Source organism: Tupaia chinensis, unplaced genomic scaffold (genome assembly GCF_000334495.1).
Source record: "Tupaia chinensis unplaced genomic scaffold, TupChi_1.0 Scaffold144624_1, whole genome shotgun sequence".
NCBI classification, from domain to species: domain Eukaryota; kingdom Metazoa; phylum Chordata; class Mammalia; order Scandentia; family Tupaiidae; genus Tupaia; species Tupaia belangeri.
The window spans coordinates 535,645-558,945 of NW_006204485.1; the positions used below are offsets into that span (position 1 = coordinate 535,645).

Here is a 23,301-nt window from a genome sequence, read left to right on the forward strand (position 1 = left end):
GCTAAATTATAAATCATGATCCTAGAGACTGAGAATTAGAGGGTACGAAGAAATATCACCCCAAAGCATATACTTAATCACCGTACTTCACATGGAGTTATGTCAAAATTATTTAAATTATGTTAGCTTGGTAGAGTTTCCAGGCCTTATGACCTTTTATATGACATTTTCATCTTTGTCTCCTAGATGGAGAATGAATAACGGTGATGTTGATCTGACGAGTGATCGATACAGTATGGTGGGAGGAAACCTTGTGATCAACAACCCTGACAAACAGAAAGATGCCGGAATATACTACTGCCTAGCATCAAACAACTACGGAATGGTCAGAAGTACCGAAGCAACCCTGAGCTTTGGATGTAAGTAACTGTCAGTCTTTGCATCTCTCGCAAAGTGGGTTAGAGAGTGAAAAGTATGTTGAAAAGTTCTAAGTGATCATGACTACCAGGAGGAGGGAGATAGTCAGGAAGAACAGTAAGATTAAATTAGTGAGGTCAAAGTAAAAATGTAAATAAGATACACTAACCTTGGAGAGAGAAGTAACAGACCACCTTACACTGAAGGAAAGAAGATAATGAATATATTTTTCAAGGAAAGTTAGTCAAAGGGCAGAAACATTCTGCTCTCATTCAAAATAGAATGGGAACAAGAAAAACCAATTTCAAGGATGGAAGGCAGCGTTTAAATGGCTCTTCACATTCAGACGCTACGGTGATATTAAGCTATCCAAGCTGAAATGTCAAGTAAGCAATTGAGACTAGGGAGGTATTCAAGTGAGATATTAGGACCAGAGACATACATTTGAAGGGTCCTCTGCCAAGAGGTGGCAATTGGAATAGATGGCTTTTCAAAAGTCTAAAATCTGTTGAGAGAAGTTAAAATCACATAGGTATTTTAATTCGGGTACAGGAACAGGAATGACAAGACTGAGGCTGAATGAATATCAGTATCAGGAATGATAAATCAAAAATTAGAGTTTGAATGAACCCCAAACTGTGAGTTCTAAACACATAGAAAAGAGTAAAGGAAATTAGAATGAGGCAAACCCAGAATTTGAAGGAGTGCTTTTAGATTTATTTCCTTCTAATATCCATGTCCTCCCTCAGGAAGGAAAATAAGCCCATCAAGGGAGTCTGTTTTTCTGTGTCATTTCCTCTTTACTTCTGCTCTTTGGTAGACTCTGGGTTTTGTCTTATCCTGTAATATTTCCAGATACACTTACCGAGATTTTCGCTAAATCTGAAATGAAAGTCTGTAGGACATTTGTAATCTTCCACGATTGTCAGCCTTCTTACACAGGCTGCTACTAATATCTCTAGGCTCAGAGCTCATCACAGACCTTTTGATACTGTGTGCAAACCCAGCGTGTAAAAACAAGGAGTTGACTTGCCTAGACGCCACCAAACCAACGGAGAGGTACTGTATCTCCGAAGTGAATTAGATGATGTAAGGTAAAATGCAACCAAATGTCTTTCTATTGGCCAAGAGGAAATGTCCTTCTTTTCTTCTATAACTAGATCTGGACCCTTTCCCACCTGAGGAACGGCCCGAGGTCAGAGTAAAAGAAGGGAAAGGAATGGTGCTTCTCTGTGACCCTCCCTACCATTTTCCAGGTAAGCTTAGTTCCTCTGTGACCATAAGCAAAATAAGGACCACATAAGGTGTGTGGAAGCTTAAAACCTTTAAGCCAGAGTCAATTGCATTTTTTATTTCAATAAAGACACATGTGTTGACATGAGGGAAAAAAAAGAAAAAAAACTAAACTGGTTTTAAGTGAGTCCAACATACATCATTAATCGCAAAATAAAAACTGAGAAACTCTCCTCTCCTTTCCCCAGTTTATTAGCAGCTTTATGATATAAATATTAGATGTGTTAACCTCATGCTACAAATGTCAGGACAGTTGCTTCAAAACAATAAAGCGAGTATGTTTCTGTGTGTGTACATGCACTATTTACCATCTCCATGACATAAATCCTCCTACCCCCTTAATGCTGGAAAATAAAGGTGTTATGTATGCTTTGCATCTTAGAATGTCATTGAGTCGAAGATGCAAAGGAATCTGTCTCTAGATTCTGAACTTCTAAGAATATTATGTATGCGACTCTTTGTGGTTGACAAACCCTACTCGATGGCAATCCATGATTTGTGATTTGCAATTCAGCCCTTACTATGTCAAGTAATTTAGACATATCTACGTCTTAATTTCCCCCTTTGAAATTTGGGGATAATAACTTCTGTGCCACCTATGGAGAGCATCATAGAGATCGTTATGAGCTTTAAATGTAATCATGTTTTGAAAATGGTAAAAGGTGTATGTAATTTTAATAGATTATTATTATTTTTAAGAGACTTTTTGTTAATAGGACACATGTACTTGCCAGAGAGTCAGACAGAGAGACAAAAAGCGAGAAATCACCTCCAGGAGGGATGGCCACTCCACACTCCCTTATCCCCCAGTCTCCTCTCAGGATTTTGGGCACACACACACACATGCGCCTGGCATGAGTTTGAAGTCACTGAGTCTGGGACTCGAACTGCACTCGACTCTGCAGGAGTCCAACAGCATAACCATTATACCATCTGCTAGTCCCTCAATAGATTATTAATAAACTAAAACATTACCTCAGTTCATTCAATGTTATGGATCTATTATTATTATTTAATATATCTTACTGCATGATTTTCAGGCCAAGTTGCAGAGACATTATCTCTCTTATTTACTTACAGGAAAAATAACCAGAAGGAAATATCTCATTTTTCACAACTGATTACATTTTTCTCTGAAATTTTTTTTCTTTTCTCTCTCTCTCTTTTTTTTTGGGGGGGGGTGAGGCTTATGCTATAGGGTGTGTGTGCTCATCAGAAGGAGAAAGACACAGAGAGTCAGAAAGCAAGAGATCATCCCCCTGGGGGATGGACTCACCACAATCCCTTCTCCTCCATGTGCCTCTCAAGATCTTGGGCACACACACACACACCTGGCATGAATTTAAGACACTGGGTCCAGGACTTGAACCATAGTTGACTACATGGGAGTCCAGCACGATAGCCATTATGCCATCTGTTGGTTCCTCTCTGGATTTTGATGCTCTATAGTTTCTTGCAAAAAGGAAAATTCTGACTTGAACTACTTATTTGAAAAGAGCGACCATACATATATACTACAGTATAAATACTTACTCAATTTGATAATGATAATTGGTATACAACTGATTGCCTAATATCTAGCACAATGTAAGTGCTCAATTCATATCTGAAAAATGAGAGAATGAAAGAGTAAATAAAATGATTGAGTTAGGGATTACATTTAATAAAAAGGTAAACATACTTGTTTAGATTTTGTTTCATTACAATGGAATAAATCATGAATGCATGACTGTTTAAACTTCTTAGCTCCTGGTGCCTGCAGGTAGCGTGGTGGTTAAAGTGGCTGGACTTCCACATGTCTGACCATGGTTCCAATCCTGGACCTGGCTTGTTTTTTCACTTTCCTTCTCTCTTTGTCTCTCTCTGGTCAACTTCAAAAAAATAAAATAAAATAATGACAATAAATAAAATTAAACAATTCTTTAAAAAAATTTTAAAAGTCTTAGCTCTCTCAAGTATGAAAGCCTAAATTTATTGCCAGCTAATTTTTCATAATATAAGCATCAAAAATTGACTTATTGCATCTCACAAAATATATCTGTATTCTGTGAAAGAAAGGAAGGGGACAAAAAGTCTCATCATTTGAAGTGGGTACCATTGACAAAATAGAAAATGCCTAACATAGACGCACATATGAATTAAAGTCTGGCTAAGAAAGTGGGATTACCCTTATGACAAATAACTCTTGATATATTAAATATGACTATAAACAAATTCAGATAGACTAAAAGACCAACACAAAAATAGATGTGAATGGAAGAGTAAAGAATATTTTAGCTAACGATATAACTTGGTACACATTTCTTTCTAAGTATGTTCAGCATATAGTTTGGTACATCAAAGCACTGATTAGAAGCTCTGATGATTTTACTAGTAAAGGTAAAGTTGTCTGTTCAGGCTAATTTTTAAGAGGCATGAAAGTTTAACATGTTTGCATGTTATTCCTCCAGGGCACACTAAGTACTTCAAGGGCACTTTAAGGAGAAGGACATAGCAAGGCTGGATAGCTGTTGTCATTCAAATACAATGAAACCTGTCAAATGCACTGTAGTTGACCAAAACCAATTTCTCCTGAAATACGTATGATCCAGACTCCCCTGGGGCAAAGAAGTCTCATATATCTATTAATAAAAACAAAGTTTCTTAAACATGTGCTGGCACTTACCCTTCCTGAAAAATTAATTTTATAGGGGCCACAGGTGGCGTGGTGGATAAGGGCGCTGGATTCCCACAAGGCCAACCACGGTTCGAGTCTCAGACCTGGTGGCTTGCTTTCTTACTTTCCCTCTCTCACTCTCTTTCTCTGTGTATTTCTGGTCAAATTAAAAATAGATAAATAAAATGAATGAATAAGTAAAATTAAACAAATAATTATTTAAAAAAATAATTTTATAGTAATTTATTATTGAGTCCAGGCTACAGTGCTGGAGCAACACAGGGCTGCCTTTCTCAATGATGGTTGCTTGTATCATTGGCATAAAGCAAAGCGAAGAAGTTAATTCATTGAGTCCTTGAGAGAACTGGGTCAGACCTTAGCTTTTGATTGCCAAAATTAAGTCTCATCCTTAGGTCAGAGAGGCAAGGTGCTATCCTCCTAGTCATAGTACAGTTTACTTTGGTGAGGGTGGAGTGGGGAGGGAGGTTAGAACATCAGTCCTGCCTCCCTATTAAATGAATAAAATGAAAGACAGAGGCTGGAGAGTAAGGGAGTCTGTGTCTGTAACCTATTACAGGGATACAGTCAGCGAGTACCATCTGACTGTCTCGAAAAGCTCAGCGTGTTCTCAGTATTTGTAGGTACGAGATACAAACACAGGCAAATCATTGCTTACTACAACCAGAGCCAATCATTTCTTCCTGAGTAATGAACCAATTCCTTCAATACCCATTCCTGACTTCTCATTTGACCATTCCTCCTTATGACTCAGCACTTGGTCAGATTGTTCTCATTAGAGGCCTTTCTCAATTTCAATATGGCTGCGGTCCTGCTGGTCTGCTTCACTTGTTGCTGTATGACTGACGGCAAGTCACTTAATCTAGCTAGACCTTGGCACTCTCATTTAAAAATGGTAGTAGCAATTCCCACCTTTGTTGTAATGATGATTGGTAGCTTCTAACACATTGCAATTATTGTTATTTTGTCCAAACAAATGGAGCACTGGAAAATGTCTAAAATTTTACAGAAACCAAGTAATCGAATGACTAAATAGCTTGATAAAGCTTATATCTAGAATTAAAAGCCAGGTCTCCAAATTCATACAACTTGTTTTATCCAGACTACTTTGTGGTTGGTATCTTTAAAATATTGTGTGGGGCTGTCCCCATAGCCTAGTGGTTAAGGGAACTGGCTCCCTTAATCTTTAAACCATGTGGTTTGAATCTCAACACTGATGATTTGAAAAACATGCCAAGCCAAAAATCCTGACAGGATGGAGAAATGGAGAGGGGATTGTGGCATGACCAGGCCCAACCAAAGAATGCTCTTTCTCTCTCTCTCTCTCTGGCAAGTATATGTACCCTTTGGCAATTAAAAAAAAACTGTATAATTACAAAATTTCTTTTTTTAAGGACATGCCCATACATCTCTAACTTTTTTGTTTTGTTTTCAATTTGTTATAAGAAATCATGGCAAAACATTGATTTTTATCTGAAATGAGAATAGGAAAGAGTATTTTCAAATCAGGAAAGTTCAGTCCTCTAAAATTGGCTGTAGCTATTGGGTTGTCCATAAAGTCAAGAGATGTTTTTGCATAGAAAAATATGACAGTTCTGACAACCTAATATCAGTTTGAATTAAAGACTACATGATATTTATTTCTGAATATGATACTTCCTACCTGATCCAAGAAAGTCATCATTTCAGAAACTTAAATAATTCCTTAAATTTCTTCCTACCCTAATTCCTTTGTGACCATAATTCAGCAGTAAGATAACAAATCGAAATAATTTAGTCTTTCACAGATATACATGTCTAGAAATACATATATTATCAATAACCCTGAGCTCAAGGATGATTGTCATGGTTAAACTTTCTTCCTCTTTTTACCTCTGTATTTTCTATTTTTTTTCCAAGAATGAACATACATTGCTTGTATAATAAAGAATCAAAATTAAAAACCAAAATAATGTAATTACCTTCACTGTCTTTCCTGATGGCATATATTCCTGAGGAAAACTAATAGCTAATCTGAATATTATAGTTGGAGCGTTATTTCCAGCCATGGGAAGCTTATGTAGTATGTGTTTCTTTTGGTTTTTCATAGTTGGTGCTTCCACACTTTCTTCGGCAGCTTTAGCCTGTCATGTTGAGTTCACCAGAGCAAAGCGATGGTTTGGCACGATTACTTTGTTCTTAAAGGATGCCTGAGTGTTGTGACATCTTGACTTTTCACTATTTTACATCTAATATTCTATCTAACCTGATCTAGAGAGATTCTCATCCACATTCTTTCTAGAAATTTTCTTCATGTGTCAAGTTATTTTAAAAGGAACCATTAAGTCCTAGAAGTCTGCATTGCCCATAGTTTCATCTTGCATGTTTGTTGAATGACTACTGGGAAGGAGAGGTATACATAGAAAACTATAGAAAAAAAATTCACTGAATTAAGGAGAAAATTCAATTTGGGTCTCTACTAGCTAGTGTGTTTAACCTGAGGAACTTCCTGTGCTTAACAGCCACCATATGATACATCCCTAATGTTTCAGAAAACCAGAAAAATCTTTTCTCTCTTTCTGTGGTTTTCACTTTGTAATGTAACCACAACAGGTTATGCAAATTTATTTCTAAATCTATAATTTAAAATAGAACTACCCAAAGGAAAAAGATACAACCACAGAATGGTAAGTCATCTTGATTTTACTTGTATAATACAGTAGGTCAGATTGATCGTGGGCTTTGAAGACATTAGACCTGGATTCAGAATTTCCATTCTACTTAATGGTCATGAAATTTTAAGTTTATTTAACTTCTCTGCATTTCACTTAACCTAGCAATGAAATGGCAGTAAGGCCAGGAATAGTTCATGACAAAATAGAGAAAAGTAAACATATGTAATTGCTTTATATGATGCTCATAGTCACACAAACTGTGGTAGATGTTAGAAACTTTAAATTTGTCTCGGTTTTCATGCAATATTTTCTGTACAATAGCCTCTATTAGAATATACAATTGCTTGTTACTAAAAACCAAAATCATTACTTCTGGAGAAGCCCTTAATATTTAGTAGGCAATATTTTCTTCTAGATGATCTTAGCTACCGCTGGCTTCTAAATGAATTCCCTGTATTTATCACAATGGATAAACGAAGATTTGTGTCTCAGACAAATGGCAACCTCTACATTGCAAATGTTGAGTCTTCTGACAAAGGCAATTATTCCTGCTTTGTTTCCAGTCCTTCTATTACAAAGAGTGTGTTCAGCAAATTCATTCCACTCATTCCTATACCTGAACGTAAGTATTTTATTTGTTATACTTTGTTTTTGCAAGGTTGTCTGCTTATGGTGTACTTCCAGGAATGAGAGAAAATATCCAGTGGAGAGACCAACTAGCCTTCCAGGCAGGACAGAACAGAAGACACATGTTTTGACAAAAGCCATGTTCCTTAGCTTTTAGGTTGAGAAAAGTCATCTAATGAAATTACCCTGAAATGGTCATGTTGCCTCTATCTCAGGAAATAGTCAGGAGACTGATTCATTAGTTAAATACTAGCAAGTTGGCTAGAGCGGGAATCACTAGCATCTGCTTTTTGTTTCATGACAAATAGTAAATTGAAGAAACCAAATAATTACATCAAAACAAACAATAGTAATTGCAAAATTGGGGGAAAATGTTTGGTTATCTTAATATTATTAAGAAATTGTTGGAGCCAGATGATGTCATGGTGATTAAGGCATATGGCTGACCATGGTTTGAGTCCTGGACCTGGCAGCTTTCTCTCTCTCTCTCTCTCTCTCTCTTTTGCTCACTGTCTTTCTCTGGTGAGCACATGAGCCCTATAACAAATAAAGAAAAAATAAATAATTAAATTTAATAATTCTTAAAAAAAAAAGAAACTAATTCTACGTAGAAACAGGTGAACGGTATTGCTTTTTTTAAAAAAAATTCTAAGTTATTATGTAAAGTGCTTCTACTGTGCACCATGTTGGATGATGTCCAAGGTGCTGACTAGCCTTTTCCCCAGGCTCCAACTAAACTAATTCTTTTTTAAAAATGCACTGAGATTCAGCAGATGGCTTGGTGCTATAGGTGCTGGATTCCACATACCCAGCGGCACAAATTGAGTCCTGGACCCAGCTACTTGAAAATCACACCAGGCACATGTGTGTGTGCATGGGCACGCTCACGCACCCAAAATCCTTAGAGGAGAATGGAGGAAAAGGGATTATGGCATGGTTATCCCCCTTGAGGGTAATTTCTCACTTTCTCTCTCTCTCTCTACTCTGTCTCTCTCTCTGGCAAGTGTGTGTGCCCTATACCAAAAGGACTACATAGAGAAGAGAGAGAGAGAGAAGGAATGAAGGAAGGAAGGAAGGAAGGAAGGAAGGAAGGAAGGAAGGAAGGAGGGAAGGATGGAGAGAGAGAAAGCAAGCTAGCAATCATTGCTGGGTCAGCCTGTGTTACGCTGGTTAAGGCATCTGGATCCCACATCATCTACTCTGTGGTTCAAGTCCCAGACACATTGGCTTAAGAAACCTTGAGAAACACTCTAGGCACATGTGTGTGCATGCCCCAAAGTGGAAGAAATGGAAGAGAAGGAATTGCAGTATGACCATTTCCCATGAAGGGTGATTTTTCAACTTCCCTCTCTGTCTCTGGCAAGTGCACATGCCCTCTGGCAAATTATTTTTAAAAAGATGGAAATCTAAAAATGCACTGCTGCTTAGAATCAGATCACAATATGCTCACTTACTGCACATTATTTTTATCCTAGTCCTGCTGCAACATTAATGTCAGGAATACAAGTTTCTCAGGAAATATCATGTTTAGAGTCAACACACTTGGGTTTGGTTCTTGTCTCTACTCTAAATAAAGTGGGACAGTGGGGAAAATGCCATAATGCAACTGAGAGCCCATTTTTCCCTTTCTCTCTGCTAGGCAACAGTCACATAATGGGCATTTAGTAAATATGACTGACTTTCTGCTCACCTATCTCTCCTCACTCTCAGAGGCTACTCTAACCTCCTACTTCAGAGTGGAAAGGAACCACCATGCAAAAAATTCCCTTGATTTTCTTTCACTGCAGTTCTAATCCTATAGAAATCACTGTGTTTTTAAAAGATCTATTATGCTTAATAATCACTAGATGTTTATGTTTCTCCTAATATAAGGAACAACGAAACCATATCCTGCTGATATCATAGTTCAGTTCAAGGACATATATACATTGATGGGCCAGAATGTGACTTTAGAGTGCTTCGCTCTTGGAAAGTAAGTATTCTTATACTTTTCATTAGCATACATACAAATGCATTAATTTTTGCACCATTTTAGGAAACATATGATGTAAATGTTTAGCTCTTTTATCTTCCATTTAAAGTCCTGTTCCTGATATTCGATGGCGGAAGGTTCTAGAACCAATGCCAAGCACTGCTGAGATCAGCACCTCTGGGGCTGTCCTGAAGATTTTCAATATTCAGCTAGAAGATGAAGGCCTGTATGAATGTGAGGCTGAGAACATTAAAGGAAAGGATAAGCATCAGGCAAGAATTTATGTTCAAGGTATACATGTTTTAATTTTCCATAAATTTAATCAGTATTTTATTTAGAGCCTTCTGTGGTCTGAATGTATCCTCCTAAAATTCATGCATTAAAATTTGGTGAGCCATTGTAATGAGATTAAGAGGATGAGAACATAATCTGACTATGGTGTTTGAAGAGGGGATCTTTGAAAAGAGAGGAGGATTAAGGTCATTAGGACAGAGTCCTTGTCATCGACTCCCGGTACGTTTATAAGGAGAAGGAGTGAGACCACAGCCGAGACACACAGGCACAGACGTGCATTCCAGCTTGCTCTGCGTTGCTATGTGACCTACCAGGAAGAAGACCTCACCAATGTGGTCCCTGGGCCATGGTCCACAATGAACCTCTATTCTTATAGATCGTCCAGTTCCAAGTGTTTTCCGTTATTAGGAACAGAACACACTAGAACAGAGCCATTTCCATTATCGAAAAACTACTATATAATGATGAATAGTTTTGAAAGTAGTAAAGCATATTATATTCTGTAGGAAGATGAAATATGTATCCTATGTCTAATTAAGTCACAGCTATGGGTCATAAAAGTTGTTAATTTATACCATTGTTATCATAGTAACAATCGATTGATAGTAATCTTAGTAGTTTTCAGAATAAACAGTTAATGTAGCTTGTTTATTCCCTTTATCATTTTCTTTTCTCAATACCTTTTTACTTACAGAAGAACCTATGGGTTATGACTCATTTAAGGCAGTGTTTTGAAAAATTTAGCATGCATCGAAAAATACCTGGAGGGCCTGTTAAAACACAGATTGCTGGACTCCACCCTCAGAATTTTTAATTCATAAGACCTACTGGGGGCTCATGAATTTGTATTTCAAGTTCCCAGGAGAAATTGACAAGTTCCCAGGGAATACTGACACCATTGATCTTGGAACTACGTTTTGAGAATGCTGGTCTAATGAATCATTTTTCTCTGACAAAATTATTTTGCCACAAGTCTGTAAATTCTCATACACTAAAATAAACTTATGTCTAAAAAGATAGTTTTATTCCCCTGAACATTTGAACCGTTTTTAGATGATATCATCTCTGTAATGTTGCACAATGTGAAATTTGATGGTCATAACTTAATAAATTTGTAAGTTTTGAACAAGATTTTTTTTTCGTTCTCTCTCTCTCTCTCTCTCTCTCTCTTCGTATAGGGTTTGTGTACTTGCTGGAGAAAGCAAAAAAGAGAGAAAGAAAGTTAGAAATCACCCCCCAACACCCCAACACACCCCAGGGCACAACCATTCTTCAATCCCTTCTCTGTTCTCCTCTCAGTAACCTGGACATGCATGCACTGGGCCTGGTGTGAACTTTCAAGCTGCTGGGTCTAGGACTAAAATCATACAATCAGCCATGTGGAATGTTGTCACCCTAAGCCCCGTGCCACCTGCTGGTCCAGGGTTATTCATGTTTAACTCTAACTATTGCTCCATTTCTCTTCTTCCTGTCACTCTCAAAAAGTAATAAAAATCTTGACAGATCATCTATACTCTCTTAAAATCTTGCTCCATCTCGTTTTTCCTCTCTCTTCAGTGTAATGCAATTTAACTTTCACCTCACATTTCCACCACAATCTTTCTTTCATATCACCAGCAACTTCCATCTTGCTCAAACTGATCATCAGTTCCCTGTATCTCACCTGATCTAAGAGACAGCTGTGGAGAGTTGATGCCTTCTTCCTCCGTGATTCACGTTCTATACTTGGCATCTTGAGTCCACATTTAAAAATTTTTCCTGTCCTTTGCTGTCTCCTCCTACCTTCGTGCCTTTCTAACACTGGCACGATCCGAGTTTGGCCTTTAAACTTCACTATTTCTGTCATCCCCTTTATGATCTCATTCATAAACACGCTCTCTGCCCTGAAAGCTCTGTCCCAGACAGTTCCCTGAACTTCAGCCTTGTCTGTCTAATGCCCTGATAACGCTAACTTGATACAATCACATATACGTGGAGTGGGTTCCTGAGTGAAGAAAATTATGGTGAGACCTCTTAAATTTTGAAATAAAGCTACCACTTTCTAAAGCTGATAGATATGGTTCTACTCAACACACTAAAGACATTCTGCTTTTTCAGTCAAGTTTAATTTTAAACTAATATTTAATGACTCTAAAGAATCAAGGTGACAGAGCATGTGTTTGTAGGAGACAATTTAAAAGAACTATTATTTCTCCTAACTAATGAAGTATATTAAGTTCTAGCTGTAGGTCTAATCAAGCCAGACAGAAGGTTCCATGATTGAACTATATTCATAATGTATCAAGTTGTTTCAGTAATGTATTCTTCTCCATGGATGAGAAGAATAAATCTCAGATCATGGTGTCACTCACACAAGGCCAAGGCAGGGAGGTGCCCATATTCCTGCTTTACGTATTGTCAAGATGGCGTACAAAACAAAGCCTCTGTTCATTAGCATTAATAGACCTACCGATACTTAAAGAATAAACTCCAGGGCTGTTCTCATAGTGCAGTGATAAGGCACTGTACATTGGAAGGCGTATATCATGGCTGATCTAGGTTCAAATCCCATCCCAGTGGCTTGAAAAAAACACACACACACTCACACAAACTGACGTATGTGCACTTGTTATTTGTCTTCAAATCCTCTCTGGAAGGAGATATGGAGGAAATAGGATTGTTCCCTTTTGGGAGATACTCTCTGTCTCTCCATCTCTGTCTATGTTTTCTAGTGAGTAGACTTACCCTCTGGCAATTAAAACCTTATCTTCAGGGACCAGCAGATGGCATAATGGTTATGTTGCTGAACTCCCATGTAGTCTATTGTGATTCGAGTGTTGGACTGGCGCTTACACCTCATGCTGGGTGTGTGTGTGGGGGTGATTTCTTACTTTCTGTGTCTACCTGTCTCTCTAGTGAGCACACATGCCCTATAACAAAATCTCTCAAAAAAAAAACTTCATGTGTTTTAGACTTTTTTTTTTGCAAAGAAAAATGTGTCATGATTTTTCCTATGATCCAATATAATAATAAGCAGAAAAGTGTACTAAATCAGATTATAATGCTATGAAACTATGTGCATGAATACACATATGTTGGGATCAGCAGATGGGTGTAATGTTTACGTCACTGGACTCCCACATGGCTGACACTGTTTGGGTACTGGACCTGGAGGTTTCAATTTCTTGCCAGGCATGTTTGCATGTGTGCCCAAAATCCTGTGAGGAGAATAGAGAAAAGATTGTGGTGTGGCCATCTCCAAGGGAGTGGGAGGGGTGATTTCATTTTTTTTTTTTTCTTTTGGAGAGGTTTTCGCTATAGGGTGCGTGAGCTCGCCAGACAGAGAGAGACATAGAGACAGAAAGCAAGAAATCACCCCCCAGGGGGGATGGTCACACCGCAATTCCTTCTCCTCCATTCTCCTCTCGGGATCTTGGGCACCCACGCACACACACCCAGCGTGAGTTCTAAGCCACCGGGTCCGGGATGCGAACCGCGGTCAACTACGTGGGTGTCCAGTGACATAGCCATTACGCTAACCACTGGTTCCCAAAATGATTGTTTATATAACTGGATTGAAACGTAACGTCTTTGGCAAGTGCCTGCATCCCATAGCAAAGTCTCTTTAAATAAATAAATAAAAGTGCATATGTTACCAATACAATGATTTGGTCATAAAAATGTTTTATTTATTTTTAATTATATATATATAATTTTTAAAGAATCAGTTTTTATTCATCTGTATTTATTCATTTTTAATATGACCAAAGAGGACAGAGCTAGAGTGAGGGAGAGAGATAGAGAAAGTGAGAAAGCAAGCCACCAGGTCCAGGATTCGAACTGTGGTGAGTCATGTAGGAGTCCAGCACCCATAGCCACAATGCCACCTGCCAGCCCCAAATTCTCATTTTCAAATAAAATAAAATAAAATAAAGTAAAATAGTGTTCTCCACTCAGGAGCCTCTTCTTCTGCCTCTTTATTTTACATTAATTTATCTACCTGCATCTATTTAAATTATTTAGATAATGGAAATATTCAAATAACTATTAGATGGCTTATTTGCTTGGTCTCTAGAGATTTATTTTTCTTTGGGAAATTTCTAGTATTCTCTCGTTTTCTGAGCATTTTTCTTTAGGACAGATCAAATAATGAGGCTGAGAGCAGTGCCGCTCAAGTAGGGATTTCACAAGTTATAGTGACTGTATGTAATTCTGCTTTGGGAGTGGTATTTAAGTGACAAATTAACTCAGTTTTTAATTCTTCAGTAAGATTTTTACAGTGGCCACTATCTGAAAGGTTTATCAAGGAAATAACAGTGTATATCTGAAAGAGTGGGAAAAATTCTGAATCTTAATTCAAAATGTAAAGAAATGGTGTCCTAGTCAATTGAGACTTAATTCTTGAAAACTTCAGTTGTCATTTTGACAGATTTGCAAAGTTCATGTTCTAAAGGGGAAAAAAATTAATGCTGAGTTAGTTTTATAATTAAATATGGCTTACAAACAAAAAATAATGATTAGAATCATAGTTATCTCACACTGTGATGTAATAGTTATAGTTATCTCACTGTGACGTAATAGTTATCACAGTTATCTCACACTGTGACGTAATAGTTATCATAGTTATCTCACACTGTGACGTAATAGTTATCATAGTTATCTCACACTGTGATGTAATAGTTATCATAGTTATCTCACACTGTAACATCATAGTTATCATAGTTATCTCTCACTGTGACATAATAGTTATCATAGTTATTTCACACTGTGACGTAATAGTTATCTCATACTGTAACGATAGTTATCTCACACTGCAGGATTTGCTTAGGCTATCAACCTATAAAAATAGTATCAATGGCTCTGACACTGATTTGAGAACAGAAACAATATCTGATGTTTTCTCCAGAATAAGGTTAACTAAATATAATGTTATGCTCTTGAGAGTACGTTGGCCGTCAAGACTCACATTTGACATTTATGTTGTTCTTTCTTTCTTAGCATTTCCTGAGTGGGTAGAACATATCAATGACACAGAAGTGGACATAGGCAGTGATCTCTACTGGCCTTGTGTGGCCACAGGGAAGCCCATTCCTACTATCCGATGGCTGAAAAATGGATATGCGGTATGTATGTTCAAGGCCTTGGCTGTTCTTGAGTCCATGTTCAAACAACCTCTCAGGGTGGTCCTGGGATAAATTGAGCAGGAGAGTCAACAGTAAGGGTACTTGGGCCCGAAATAGAAATGCTTCCCTAAGAAAAAGCAAACAAGAAACTAAACATAAAGTGTCTTCTTTCAGTTTAAACAACTTTCTGTAATCTTACTCGACCTTCTCTCTCTCTTCCTCTCGTTCCTTAATTTTTCCTTTGTTCCGCTTTCCCCCCTCTTCCTACTCATCCATCTCCACCACCTGATATTATCCTCTTTTTCTTGCCACTGTTTCCCTGACCCTACAGAAACAGAGGTAAGAATGAAGCTCTAAGTCCTACCTTTAGCCCTGGGACAAGTAGCAGCAGTGGGATGCTTCTCTACCTTCCCACTGTAATCTCCCAACTGGTCCAAGAGGGAAAAAGGTGGACTCTCAGCTCTGTAGGATGAATAGACCAAGAACCTTTGGGCATGGTAAGTGGGTTTTTCTTCCCCATGCCATGAAAATCCCACTCGACTCACCGTAGGTAACAGTGGGGGCAGATGACCATCATGTAGCTAAATGAAAAGCAACTGCACCCAAGCACAGATGAAAGCATTTCTATTAAAGTTTATGGAGAATTTGTGTTTACTTTTATTCTTTTCAGTATCATAAAGGGGAATTGAGGCTGTATGACGTGACATTTGAAAATGCTGGAATGTATCAGTGCATAGCTGAGAACACACACGGTGCCATTTATGCAAATGCTGAGCTGAAGATCTTGGGTCAGTATCATTTCTGATTTCTGCTAAAGATTAATCAAAACACAGCATATCACAGCAGATGAGAGCAGTCATACATCACAATTGATTTCATTTTAGTTTCTCTCATTGCTTATGTTAGAAATAAGGTTTGGAATAACATGATATTTGTTCCTTTTATTAAGGTAGAGAAAATTATTCTTTCAAATTCTCTTATATTGGTTGAAAATTCCACCTGCATAAAACTTCTTACTTCTAAAAATTATATTTTTTAACTAAGAAGCTGATTCTATAATAAGTTGGGGACAACTTGAATTCTAATGGTCTTTAACTTTTTTTTAATTATAAAGGAAAATGTATATGTGCCATCTTTTTAATGTGTTAAATAACCAGTTTTTATTTATTTACCTGTGCATCCCAACATAGTAGGTTGTCAGAAAAGTCATGAAGTTATTTTCATAAGTTTTTCTATGCAAAAATGTATCATGACTTTTCTGATAACCCAATATTTTTCTGCTCTATGACATATCAGTTGCTTGTATTTCCAATTCAGTTTCTCTTTTTATAAATTTGTTTTTTATTTACATTTAATCACTGCACATCTTTACAATGTACAACATGATTGTTCCCAGTGCATATTAGTCAAGTCAAAGACATCACCATGCGCATTACCATCCACAGATGTGCGATTTGCCAGGCTAATCTCATACACCTTGGCAGCCAAACCCACTTGCACCACCGCATAGTAACGAAAACTGATGCTAGAACACTCTGTGTGGTCCAGCCGCAGCTGAGCCTTTAGCACACTGGGACTTTATCAGTTTCCAGCAGCTTATTCAGAACCCTTGGGACCTTCTTCATGGCCCTTACCACACCCAGACTATTGCTTTCATATTGTTTCCGTACTCTTCATGAAAATTGAAACTCTTTGGCATAAAGTATTTCAACTTCTCATCTCTCACTTGAAGCTATCTCTTCTCTACATTTGTCCTTTCAACACTCTTGGTCCAGAGGAGAAACTATCTTTCCTATTATCCCAAAATAAAACAATCCCTTTACTTTTTTCCTTGTGTTCATCCCTTTTTGCTTTCCTGATATCAGGTATCTATCAACAGCTAGTCCTTTGTGTGTGTGTGTGTGTGTGCACGTGTGTGCACATGTGTGGGTATGTGTGCATGTATGTGTGTTCCCTTAAGCTTCCGCTCATTCTAATGCTTAATTCTTGAGCTCTCACCTTTCTTGTTTCCCACTGTTTCTTCCCTGTCTCCTTCCTTGTCTCCTTGTCACTTCTTCCTTTGTGTGGCTAGAAGTACTGCTCTCCCAGAGTTCCATTGCTCTGGTTCCATTTCATTTTCTTCCTTACATGCCCATCCATATTCTATATTATCATTCCTGGATTATTATTTTTTGCTTTTTTTAATCCCTTGTTTATTTCTTATTTTATTAATTATCAGTGATCCTACAACTTGCACCATTGACCCAGATATTTATCTTCAGCTTCAGGCTCAATATAAATGTAAGTGCCCTCTGGAAAACCTCACAGACAACATAAACATAGCAGGTTTTACAGTGAATCTGTTCTCACTCATCCACGCCCACAACTTTTCCTTCTCAAAAATTCTCTGTTCTAAAAATGGCAGAGTCCACTTCATCTCTCTTCTTTATCCATAGTAGTCCCTAAACTTTTCCTGCTTACACCGTAAGTCTCTCACATTTTCCACTTTCTCTTTATCACAAGTACTTGGAGGCCTACTGCATCATGTCCTTGTCACATCATTTGAAGTCGTCGTCACCAGCTTCAGTCATCTTGTAAGTAACAAGTGCAGGTAGTCAGGCTTTCTCTTCTAGACCTAGTTACCAAAACAATAAAGCAATGACAAAATGTATCCTGTTCTCTATTTGCCGCACCAAAAGAAACTACAAAATGCTGGCTTCACTGCAAATTGAGTGACTGACACTAAGAAAATGAGAGAATGGAAGAAAGTCTTTAAAAAGATGATCTATCTCAAAAAGAGTTAAGGCCATCTTAATTTGTGTACACATATGTGCACACTGTTTTAGACATACCCACAAGTGTAAGTGCTTTCACTGTGTCACAATACTCCGGCCTCAGCCTCTCAAGAGGCTGGGCGCTCAGGTGCACGCCATCATGCCCGTCTCTTTCAGACAGGGTCTTGCTGTGTGGTCTGTAAAAGCTCACGATTCTCCTATGGCCATATTGATTTTAACCCACCCTGCCACTTATTATATTGCTGAGGATCGTATTCTGTTTCTTCCTTTCTAGAGTCTAAGTTGGTAATATATTTATTTGAGTTATTTTAGGTAGCATGCAAGCACTGCAAACTCAGACATCTTTGGTACAAAGGAATATGACATCATTCTGACTCTTAAGAAATGAGGTGATTTTTTTTTGTTTGTTTTTACCATAGAGCATGTGCACTCGTTGGGGTTGGGGGCGGGGAGAAAGAGAGAGAGAGAAATCATACCCCAGGGTGATGGCCACCCTGAAATCAATCTCTTATCTCCATTCTAATGAGGTGTTTCTTTTTAACTTCCCAAATGTAAATTTTCTGTTTTCTGCTAAAAGTTTATTTATCTTCATATGTTACAAAAAGAAGTATGAAAGTGCATCGGCTCAGACTAAGGTGCTCTATCTTGTCAAGTCGCAAATCTTCAAATTCCAAGTATTTAACCACTTACTATGTTACTAATATAACAATCAAGCAAACTGAACCTGTGCAGCCTTATCAGATCAATTGTTCCTTGGCATCTTTATATTTACTTCAGTCTTTTCTTCTTTGTTGTGCTTATAAGAACAGTGTATCTTTCTCTTTTTCTTCTCCTGAGTCATCTAGTTAATTTATTTGTTCACCCACCTAGTACATATTGAGATGTAGTAAAAACACAAAAGTGGTAAAAAAAACAAGAGGGAAGAGCTGCATCATAACATCTTTTTCATTTGGGGAAAATTTATTATATTCTTTTTTCCCATTTCCAAAATACATAGGAAACAAAACCTAGTTTAGACTTTGTTGCTAAAAATCTAAATATTCGATAAATATTAAATCACTTAAAGAACCACTCCAAACCAACCACTTTGTTAAAACCTTAACTGATTCAAGAACAATTTTTATTTTCTAGATGAATTTCAGTTATCAAAAGATAATCCTATTAAATTTCCTTTTTTTAAGGAACTGTTTTTTGATCTTTAATTAATTAACTAATTAATTAATTTCAATTTGACCAGAGAGGGACAGAGTGAGTGAGTGAGAGAGAGAGAGAAAATGAAAAAGCAAGCTGCCAGGTCCAGGACTCGATCCACAGTTGGCCCATTGGGAATCTAGCACCCTCAGCCAGCACACCTTCTTTTTATATTTTATACGAAATATATCACCCAAAATGCTCATTGAGCCTACACACAATATTTGGCACCATGTTAGATATATGACACAGGTTCATTGTTACTTATTTATTGTCAGCTATTAAAATTCAGACTAAAGGAACACGTAATAGACTAAATTCTTGCTATAGCACGCGTCTTCCTCAGAGCAACAGCAATAGCAGCGACACCTAGGAGTGTGGTAGAAATGCAGAATCTCAGGCCCACTCATGACCTTCTGAAAGGACATTTTCATAAGATCCTTAAATGATTGTGACAAACAGATAAATTTTGAGAGTCACTGAACTGGACAATGAAAAGCCAAAACCCAGATAAAGATATAGTTAGGCCTGAAATACTCCCAAATGGATGCAGTAACAAATGATTGAAAAGTCTTGAAACAGATAGATGAAAGCCTCTTGGAGTCTACCAGGAGACAAGGGAATTGAGAAGTTGGGCTAGCTGTGGGCACCCGAAGACAGTTAGTACATGTCAATAACGTGGTAACCTTTCTTGAGGTTCTCTCTTGTTTGCAAAATTACCATTCTTTCCTTTGAAGTGAGGATGGAGTACAGGTAGATGGCTCACTCCTTAATGAGTGGGTGAATTCGTGGTTGCCATAGCTGTTTGTGGACAGGTCTTGGAGGCAGGGGTTGCTCTGTGATTTTGGCATCTTGCGGTTGTCTGTATACATTTGGTGCTCAGTAGGTGTGTAATGACAAAGAGATTATATTGTTCAACAAAGAACACGCTTTAGAAACAGAAGGACCTAGATTCAAATTGAATCCCACTTGTTTCTGCCTGTGGCATTTTTGCCAAATTATTTAATCGGAACAGATTTCCATTGTCTCGTTTATCAACTGGAAATAGTTCAAAGTGTAGTTGAGAGGATTAACTATGACCATATGTCAGTGTTTACAGTGTTGCTCAATTCCTTCCAGCCTTTCACTTCCTTTGTGGCTGAGTCAAAACAATTGAATTAAATGTTACTTTTAAGCTAAATGTGTATATAACATTTGACTGGAACTGAAGTTGATACTGATTAATCTACTTATCATTAAGAACTCTACATTTGAATTTTTATATGTAAAAGTTATTCAATGAAAGAAATAAAGGTATTAGGTAAAGAATGCCCATTGGTTGTAGTAGATCATATTCACTGAGATTAATCTCTTATTAACTAGTAATCAAAAGAGAATAAAGGAATGTTTGGGTTTTATTAATGAAAAGAGAAAAATAACCATTTGTTTTCCTTTTAGCTCTGGCTCCAACTTTTGAAATGAATCCTATGAAGAAAAAGATCCTGGCAGCTAAAGGAGGAAGGGTCATAATTGAATGCAAACCTAAGGCCGCCCCTAAACCAAAGTTTTCGTGGAGTAAAGGGACAGAGTGGCTTGTTAATAGTAGCAGGTCAGTTTAGAATCTAGAAATCCCATTGCAATGAACTATTTTGCAAAGTTTATTTTATAGAGAACTTGTTTTCATACTAATAATGTAAATGTTTATTTCAATATTTCTCCACAGAAGATACTGTAGTTCTAAGAAGACAATAAATACTTTTCCATCCCTGTTAGTATTTATTATACTCGGGGTTCAATTTTTAGGGTTCAGTATTTTATGAGGAATTTCAAAAATTGAGGCTGAGTTGTTTTTTTTTTTCTGTTTTCATCAACTGCCAAGATTAAAAAGCTAATAAACAGTGAGAAATGAAGTTGGATTCCTCTAACTTATTTTTCATCTAACCAAGGCATCTATATTCATATGTATTTGATTTAATTGTATGCATTTAGTCTATAAAGATTTTGGTAGAGAAACTTTTAAAAATAATTTCAAAGTATGAATCATCTCTCCCCATCTTCTTAAACAAACATAATGTTCTCATCATCTTCCCAAGAAGCAGATCATCTATCAATGTTTGGGTGGTTTGGGGATAAAGTAAAACAGCATTGTGTAGCTTTCATCACTCATTTGCATCAAAGACACACTGAGTAGATTTTATAATTTTGCTAGAAGTTCCACTTTTACTGAATACTGAAGTGTGAAGAGGTAAAATCCAGGATGGGAACCAGGAGGAACGGGATGTGGGTTGAGTGTACATTGTAGGAAATGAGGGCTCCATGTCAAAGGCCCTCATGTGCAGGGTGTCAGGATGTAGGAGGAGGAGCAAAACCTAGAACCAGGATGATTTCTCTTTGGAGGAAAGTGAAGACTTTTCAAATGAAGCATACCCAGTAAAGTAGAACGTAAATGACCAAGTTTTCTATTCCATGCAGCTTACTCTTCATCTCAGAGTAGTGAAAACCTGTCTAAGGCTTAAACGAGGGAGGCAGAAAGCCTTTCCTTAAAAAAGAAAAAAAATTCTGGCAAAAAAAATGTAGAAAATAAATGTGATCTAAGAGGACTTCAAAAAGTTCATAGGACATGAAGTCAAAGTACAAGTTTATTTTGGTGCAACAAAGGGAAAACATTGAAATTCAGGCATAGGTTTTTCCAGAATGCTCATTTTCCACGAACTTTTTGAAAACCCCTCATAATCCAGTAAAGTAAGGAAGATGGGTAGTGCTGCCCCTGCTTCCATGTGTCTGCAGCCTGGAAAAGTTGAAGTGGCCTGCTCAAAATAGATCCATGTTTCCAAACTGAAATCTGAACTTGTGTCTCTTTGACACGAAATAAAATACCAACCTGATCGTTTTATTAGAAGGATCACAGCTATGGTTGCTTTTGGGACAGGGACAACAGTGGCCTCCCTGAATACATTCACTTTTAAAGTTACTGTATTTGACCGAAGAGTTAATAAAATGATTTTTAAAACAATTAGTGTTAAAGGAACATTGGCAGCTGAAACTAATGGCCAGGCCATGAGCAATGCAGAGACTCGGATCACTGCCCCACTGAGGTTTATAAAAAGTAATCATCGAAGGGTATTAGTGTCTGTCATCTAAGACACAAAACAGTCATGTGTTTTACAAAGCCAGTTGTGTGAATCATGTGCGTGTGTGTTTTGTTTCCCATGTAAATAGAATACTCATCTGGGAAGACGGGAGCTTAGAGATCAACAACATTACAAGGAATGACGGCGGTGTCTACACCTGCTTTGCAGAAAATAACAGAGGGAAAGCAAACAGCACGGGGACTCTTGTTATCACAGGTAAGAAACGATTCGATTAGTATTTTGTTTTTAAATTTCAATACAGAAATTCTAATCAACTGAAAGGCATGTGGTTCAGCACTCCGTTTCTCAAACAGCCCATATGTTAATACATTTCCATTCCAAAAGCCTTCCGGGCAAATCTCTTGCTTGATGAAATTGTTCCTGGAGTTCAGATATGAGAACCTCTTCGTTCTTTGCACAGAGAAATGAAAATATGTGCCTTCTTTTCGTGTATGGCAGAGACTATGGCATGTGGTATTTTCTTAAATTGTACCTTACTCTTTTATTTAAAAAAATATGTAGATCCCACACGAATCATCTTGGCACCCATTAACGCCGACATCACAGTTGGAGAAAATGCCACCATGCAGTGCGCCGCGTCCTTCGATCCTGCCTTGGACCTCACGTTCATCTGGTCCTTCAACGGCTATGTGATCGATTTTAACAAAGAGAACATCCATTACCAGCGGAATTTCATGGTATGTGTTTTAAGTCTCATCTTGTTAACATATGACAAGTCCTATCTCTGCATCAAAATGATTTTCTATGCTTTTATTTTTTAAGTTTATATTATAATGAGCATGCATGCATGTGCATACACACAAGAGAGAGGCAGGAAGGAGGGAGGGAGGGGGAGAGAGACAGAGAGAGAGAGAGAGAGAGAGAGAGAGAGGAAAGCATCCTCAGGAGGGCCTCATTATGCTGCCGCCTCCTTCAGCTAGCACACTGCAGCTTCCTGGGATTGTGGGCCTGTGCACGGGCACCCAGTGTGTTTCAGGTTGACTGACAGGGCTAGGGATCGGACTCCACCATCAATCCCGTGACTTCCAGCTCTGCAGTTTAGTATTCTACTGACTGGGCCACAGAAGCTGGACCCGCTTTTATTTTTATTTATTTATTTTTTAAGAATCACTCACTTATTTATTTATTTATTTATTTATTTATTATTATTATTATTTAACTTGACCAGAGAGAGAGAGAGAGAGGAAGAGAGAGAGAGAGAGAGAGAGAGAGAGAGAGCAAGCACGCCGCTA

The 23,301-nt window shown here is 37.7% G+C and overlaps 1 protein-coding gene across 3 annotated transcripts in view; it reads left to right on the forward strand.

Annotated features, from left to right (window-relative positions):
• The window catches only part of CNTN1 (contactin 1), a 294,525-nt gene that overhangs the window by 144,721 nt on the left and 126,503 nt on the right, over positions 1–23,301 (forward strand). For all 3 annotated transcript variants that reach the window (XM_006167209.2, XM_006167211.3, XM_006167210.2), the window contains exons 5-14: positions 187–359; positions 1,518–1,613; positions 7,394–7,600; positions 9,478–9,577; positions 9,687–9,868; positions 14,849–14,973; positions 15,644–15,761; positions 20,376–20,526; positions 22,137–22,264; positions 22,571–22,746. In XM_006167209.2, the coding sequence (XP_006167271.1) occupies positions 187–359; positions 1,518–1,613; positions 7,394–7,600; positions 9,478–9,577; positions 9,687–9,868; positions 14,849–14,973; positions 15,644–15,761; positions 20,376–20,526; positions 22,137–22,264; positions 22,571–22,746 (1,456 nt within the window). The remainder of the gene's footprint in view (positions 1–186; positions 360–1,517; positions 1,614–7,393; positions 7,601–9,477; positions 9,578–9,686; positions 9,869–14,848; positions 14,974–15,643; positions 15,762–20,375; positions 20,527–22,136; positions 22,265–22,570; positions 22,747–23,301) is intronic.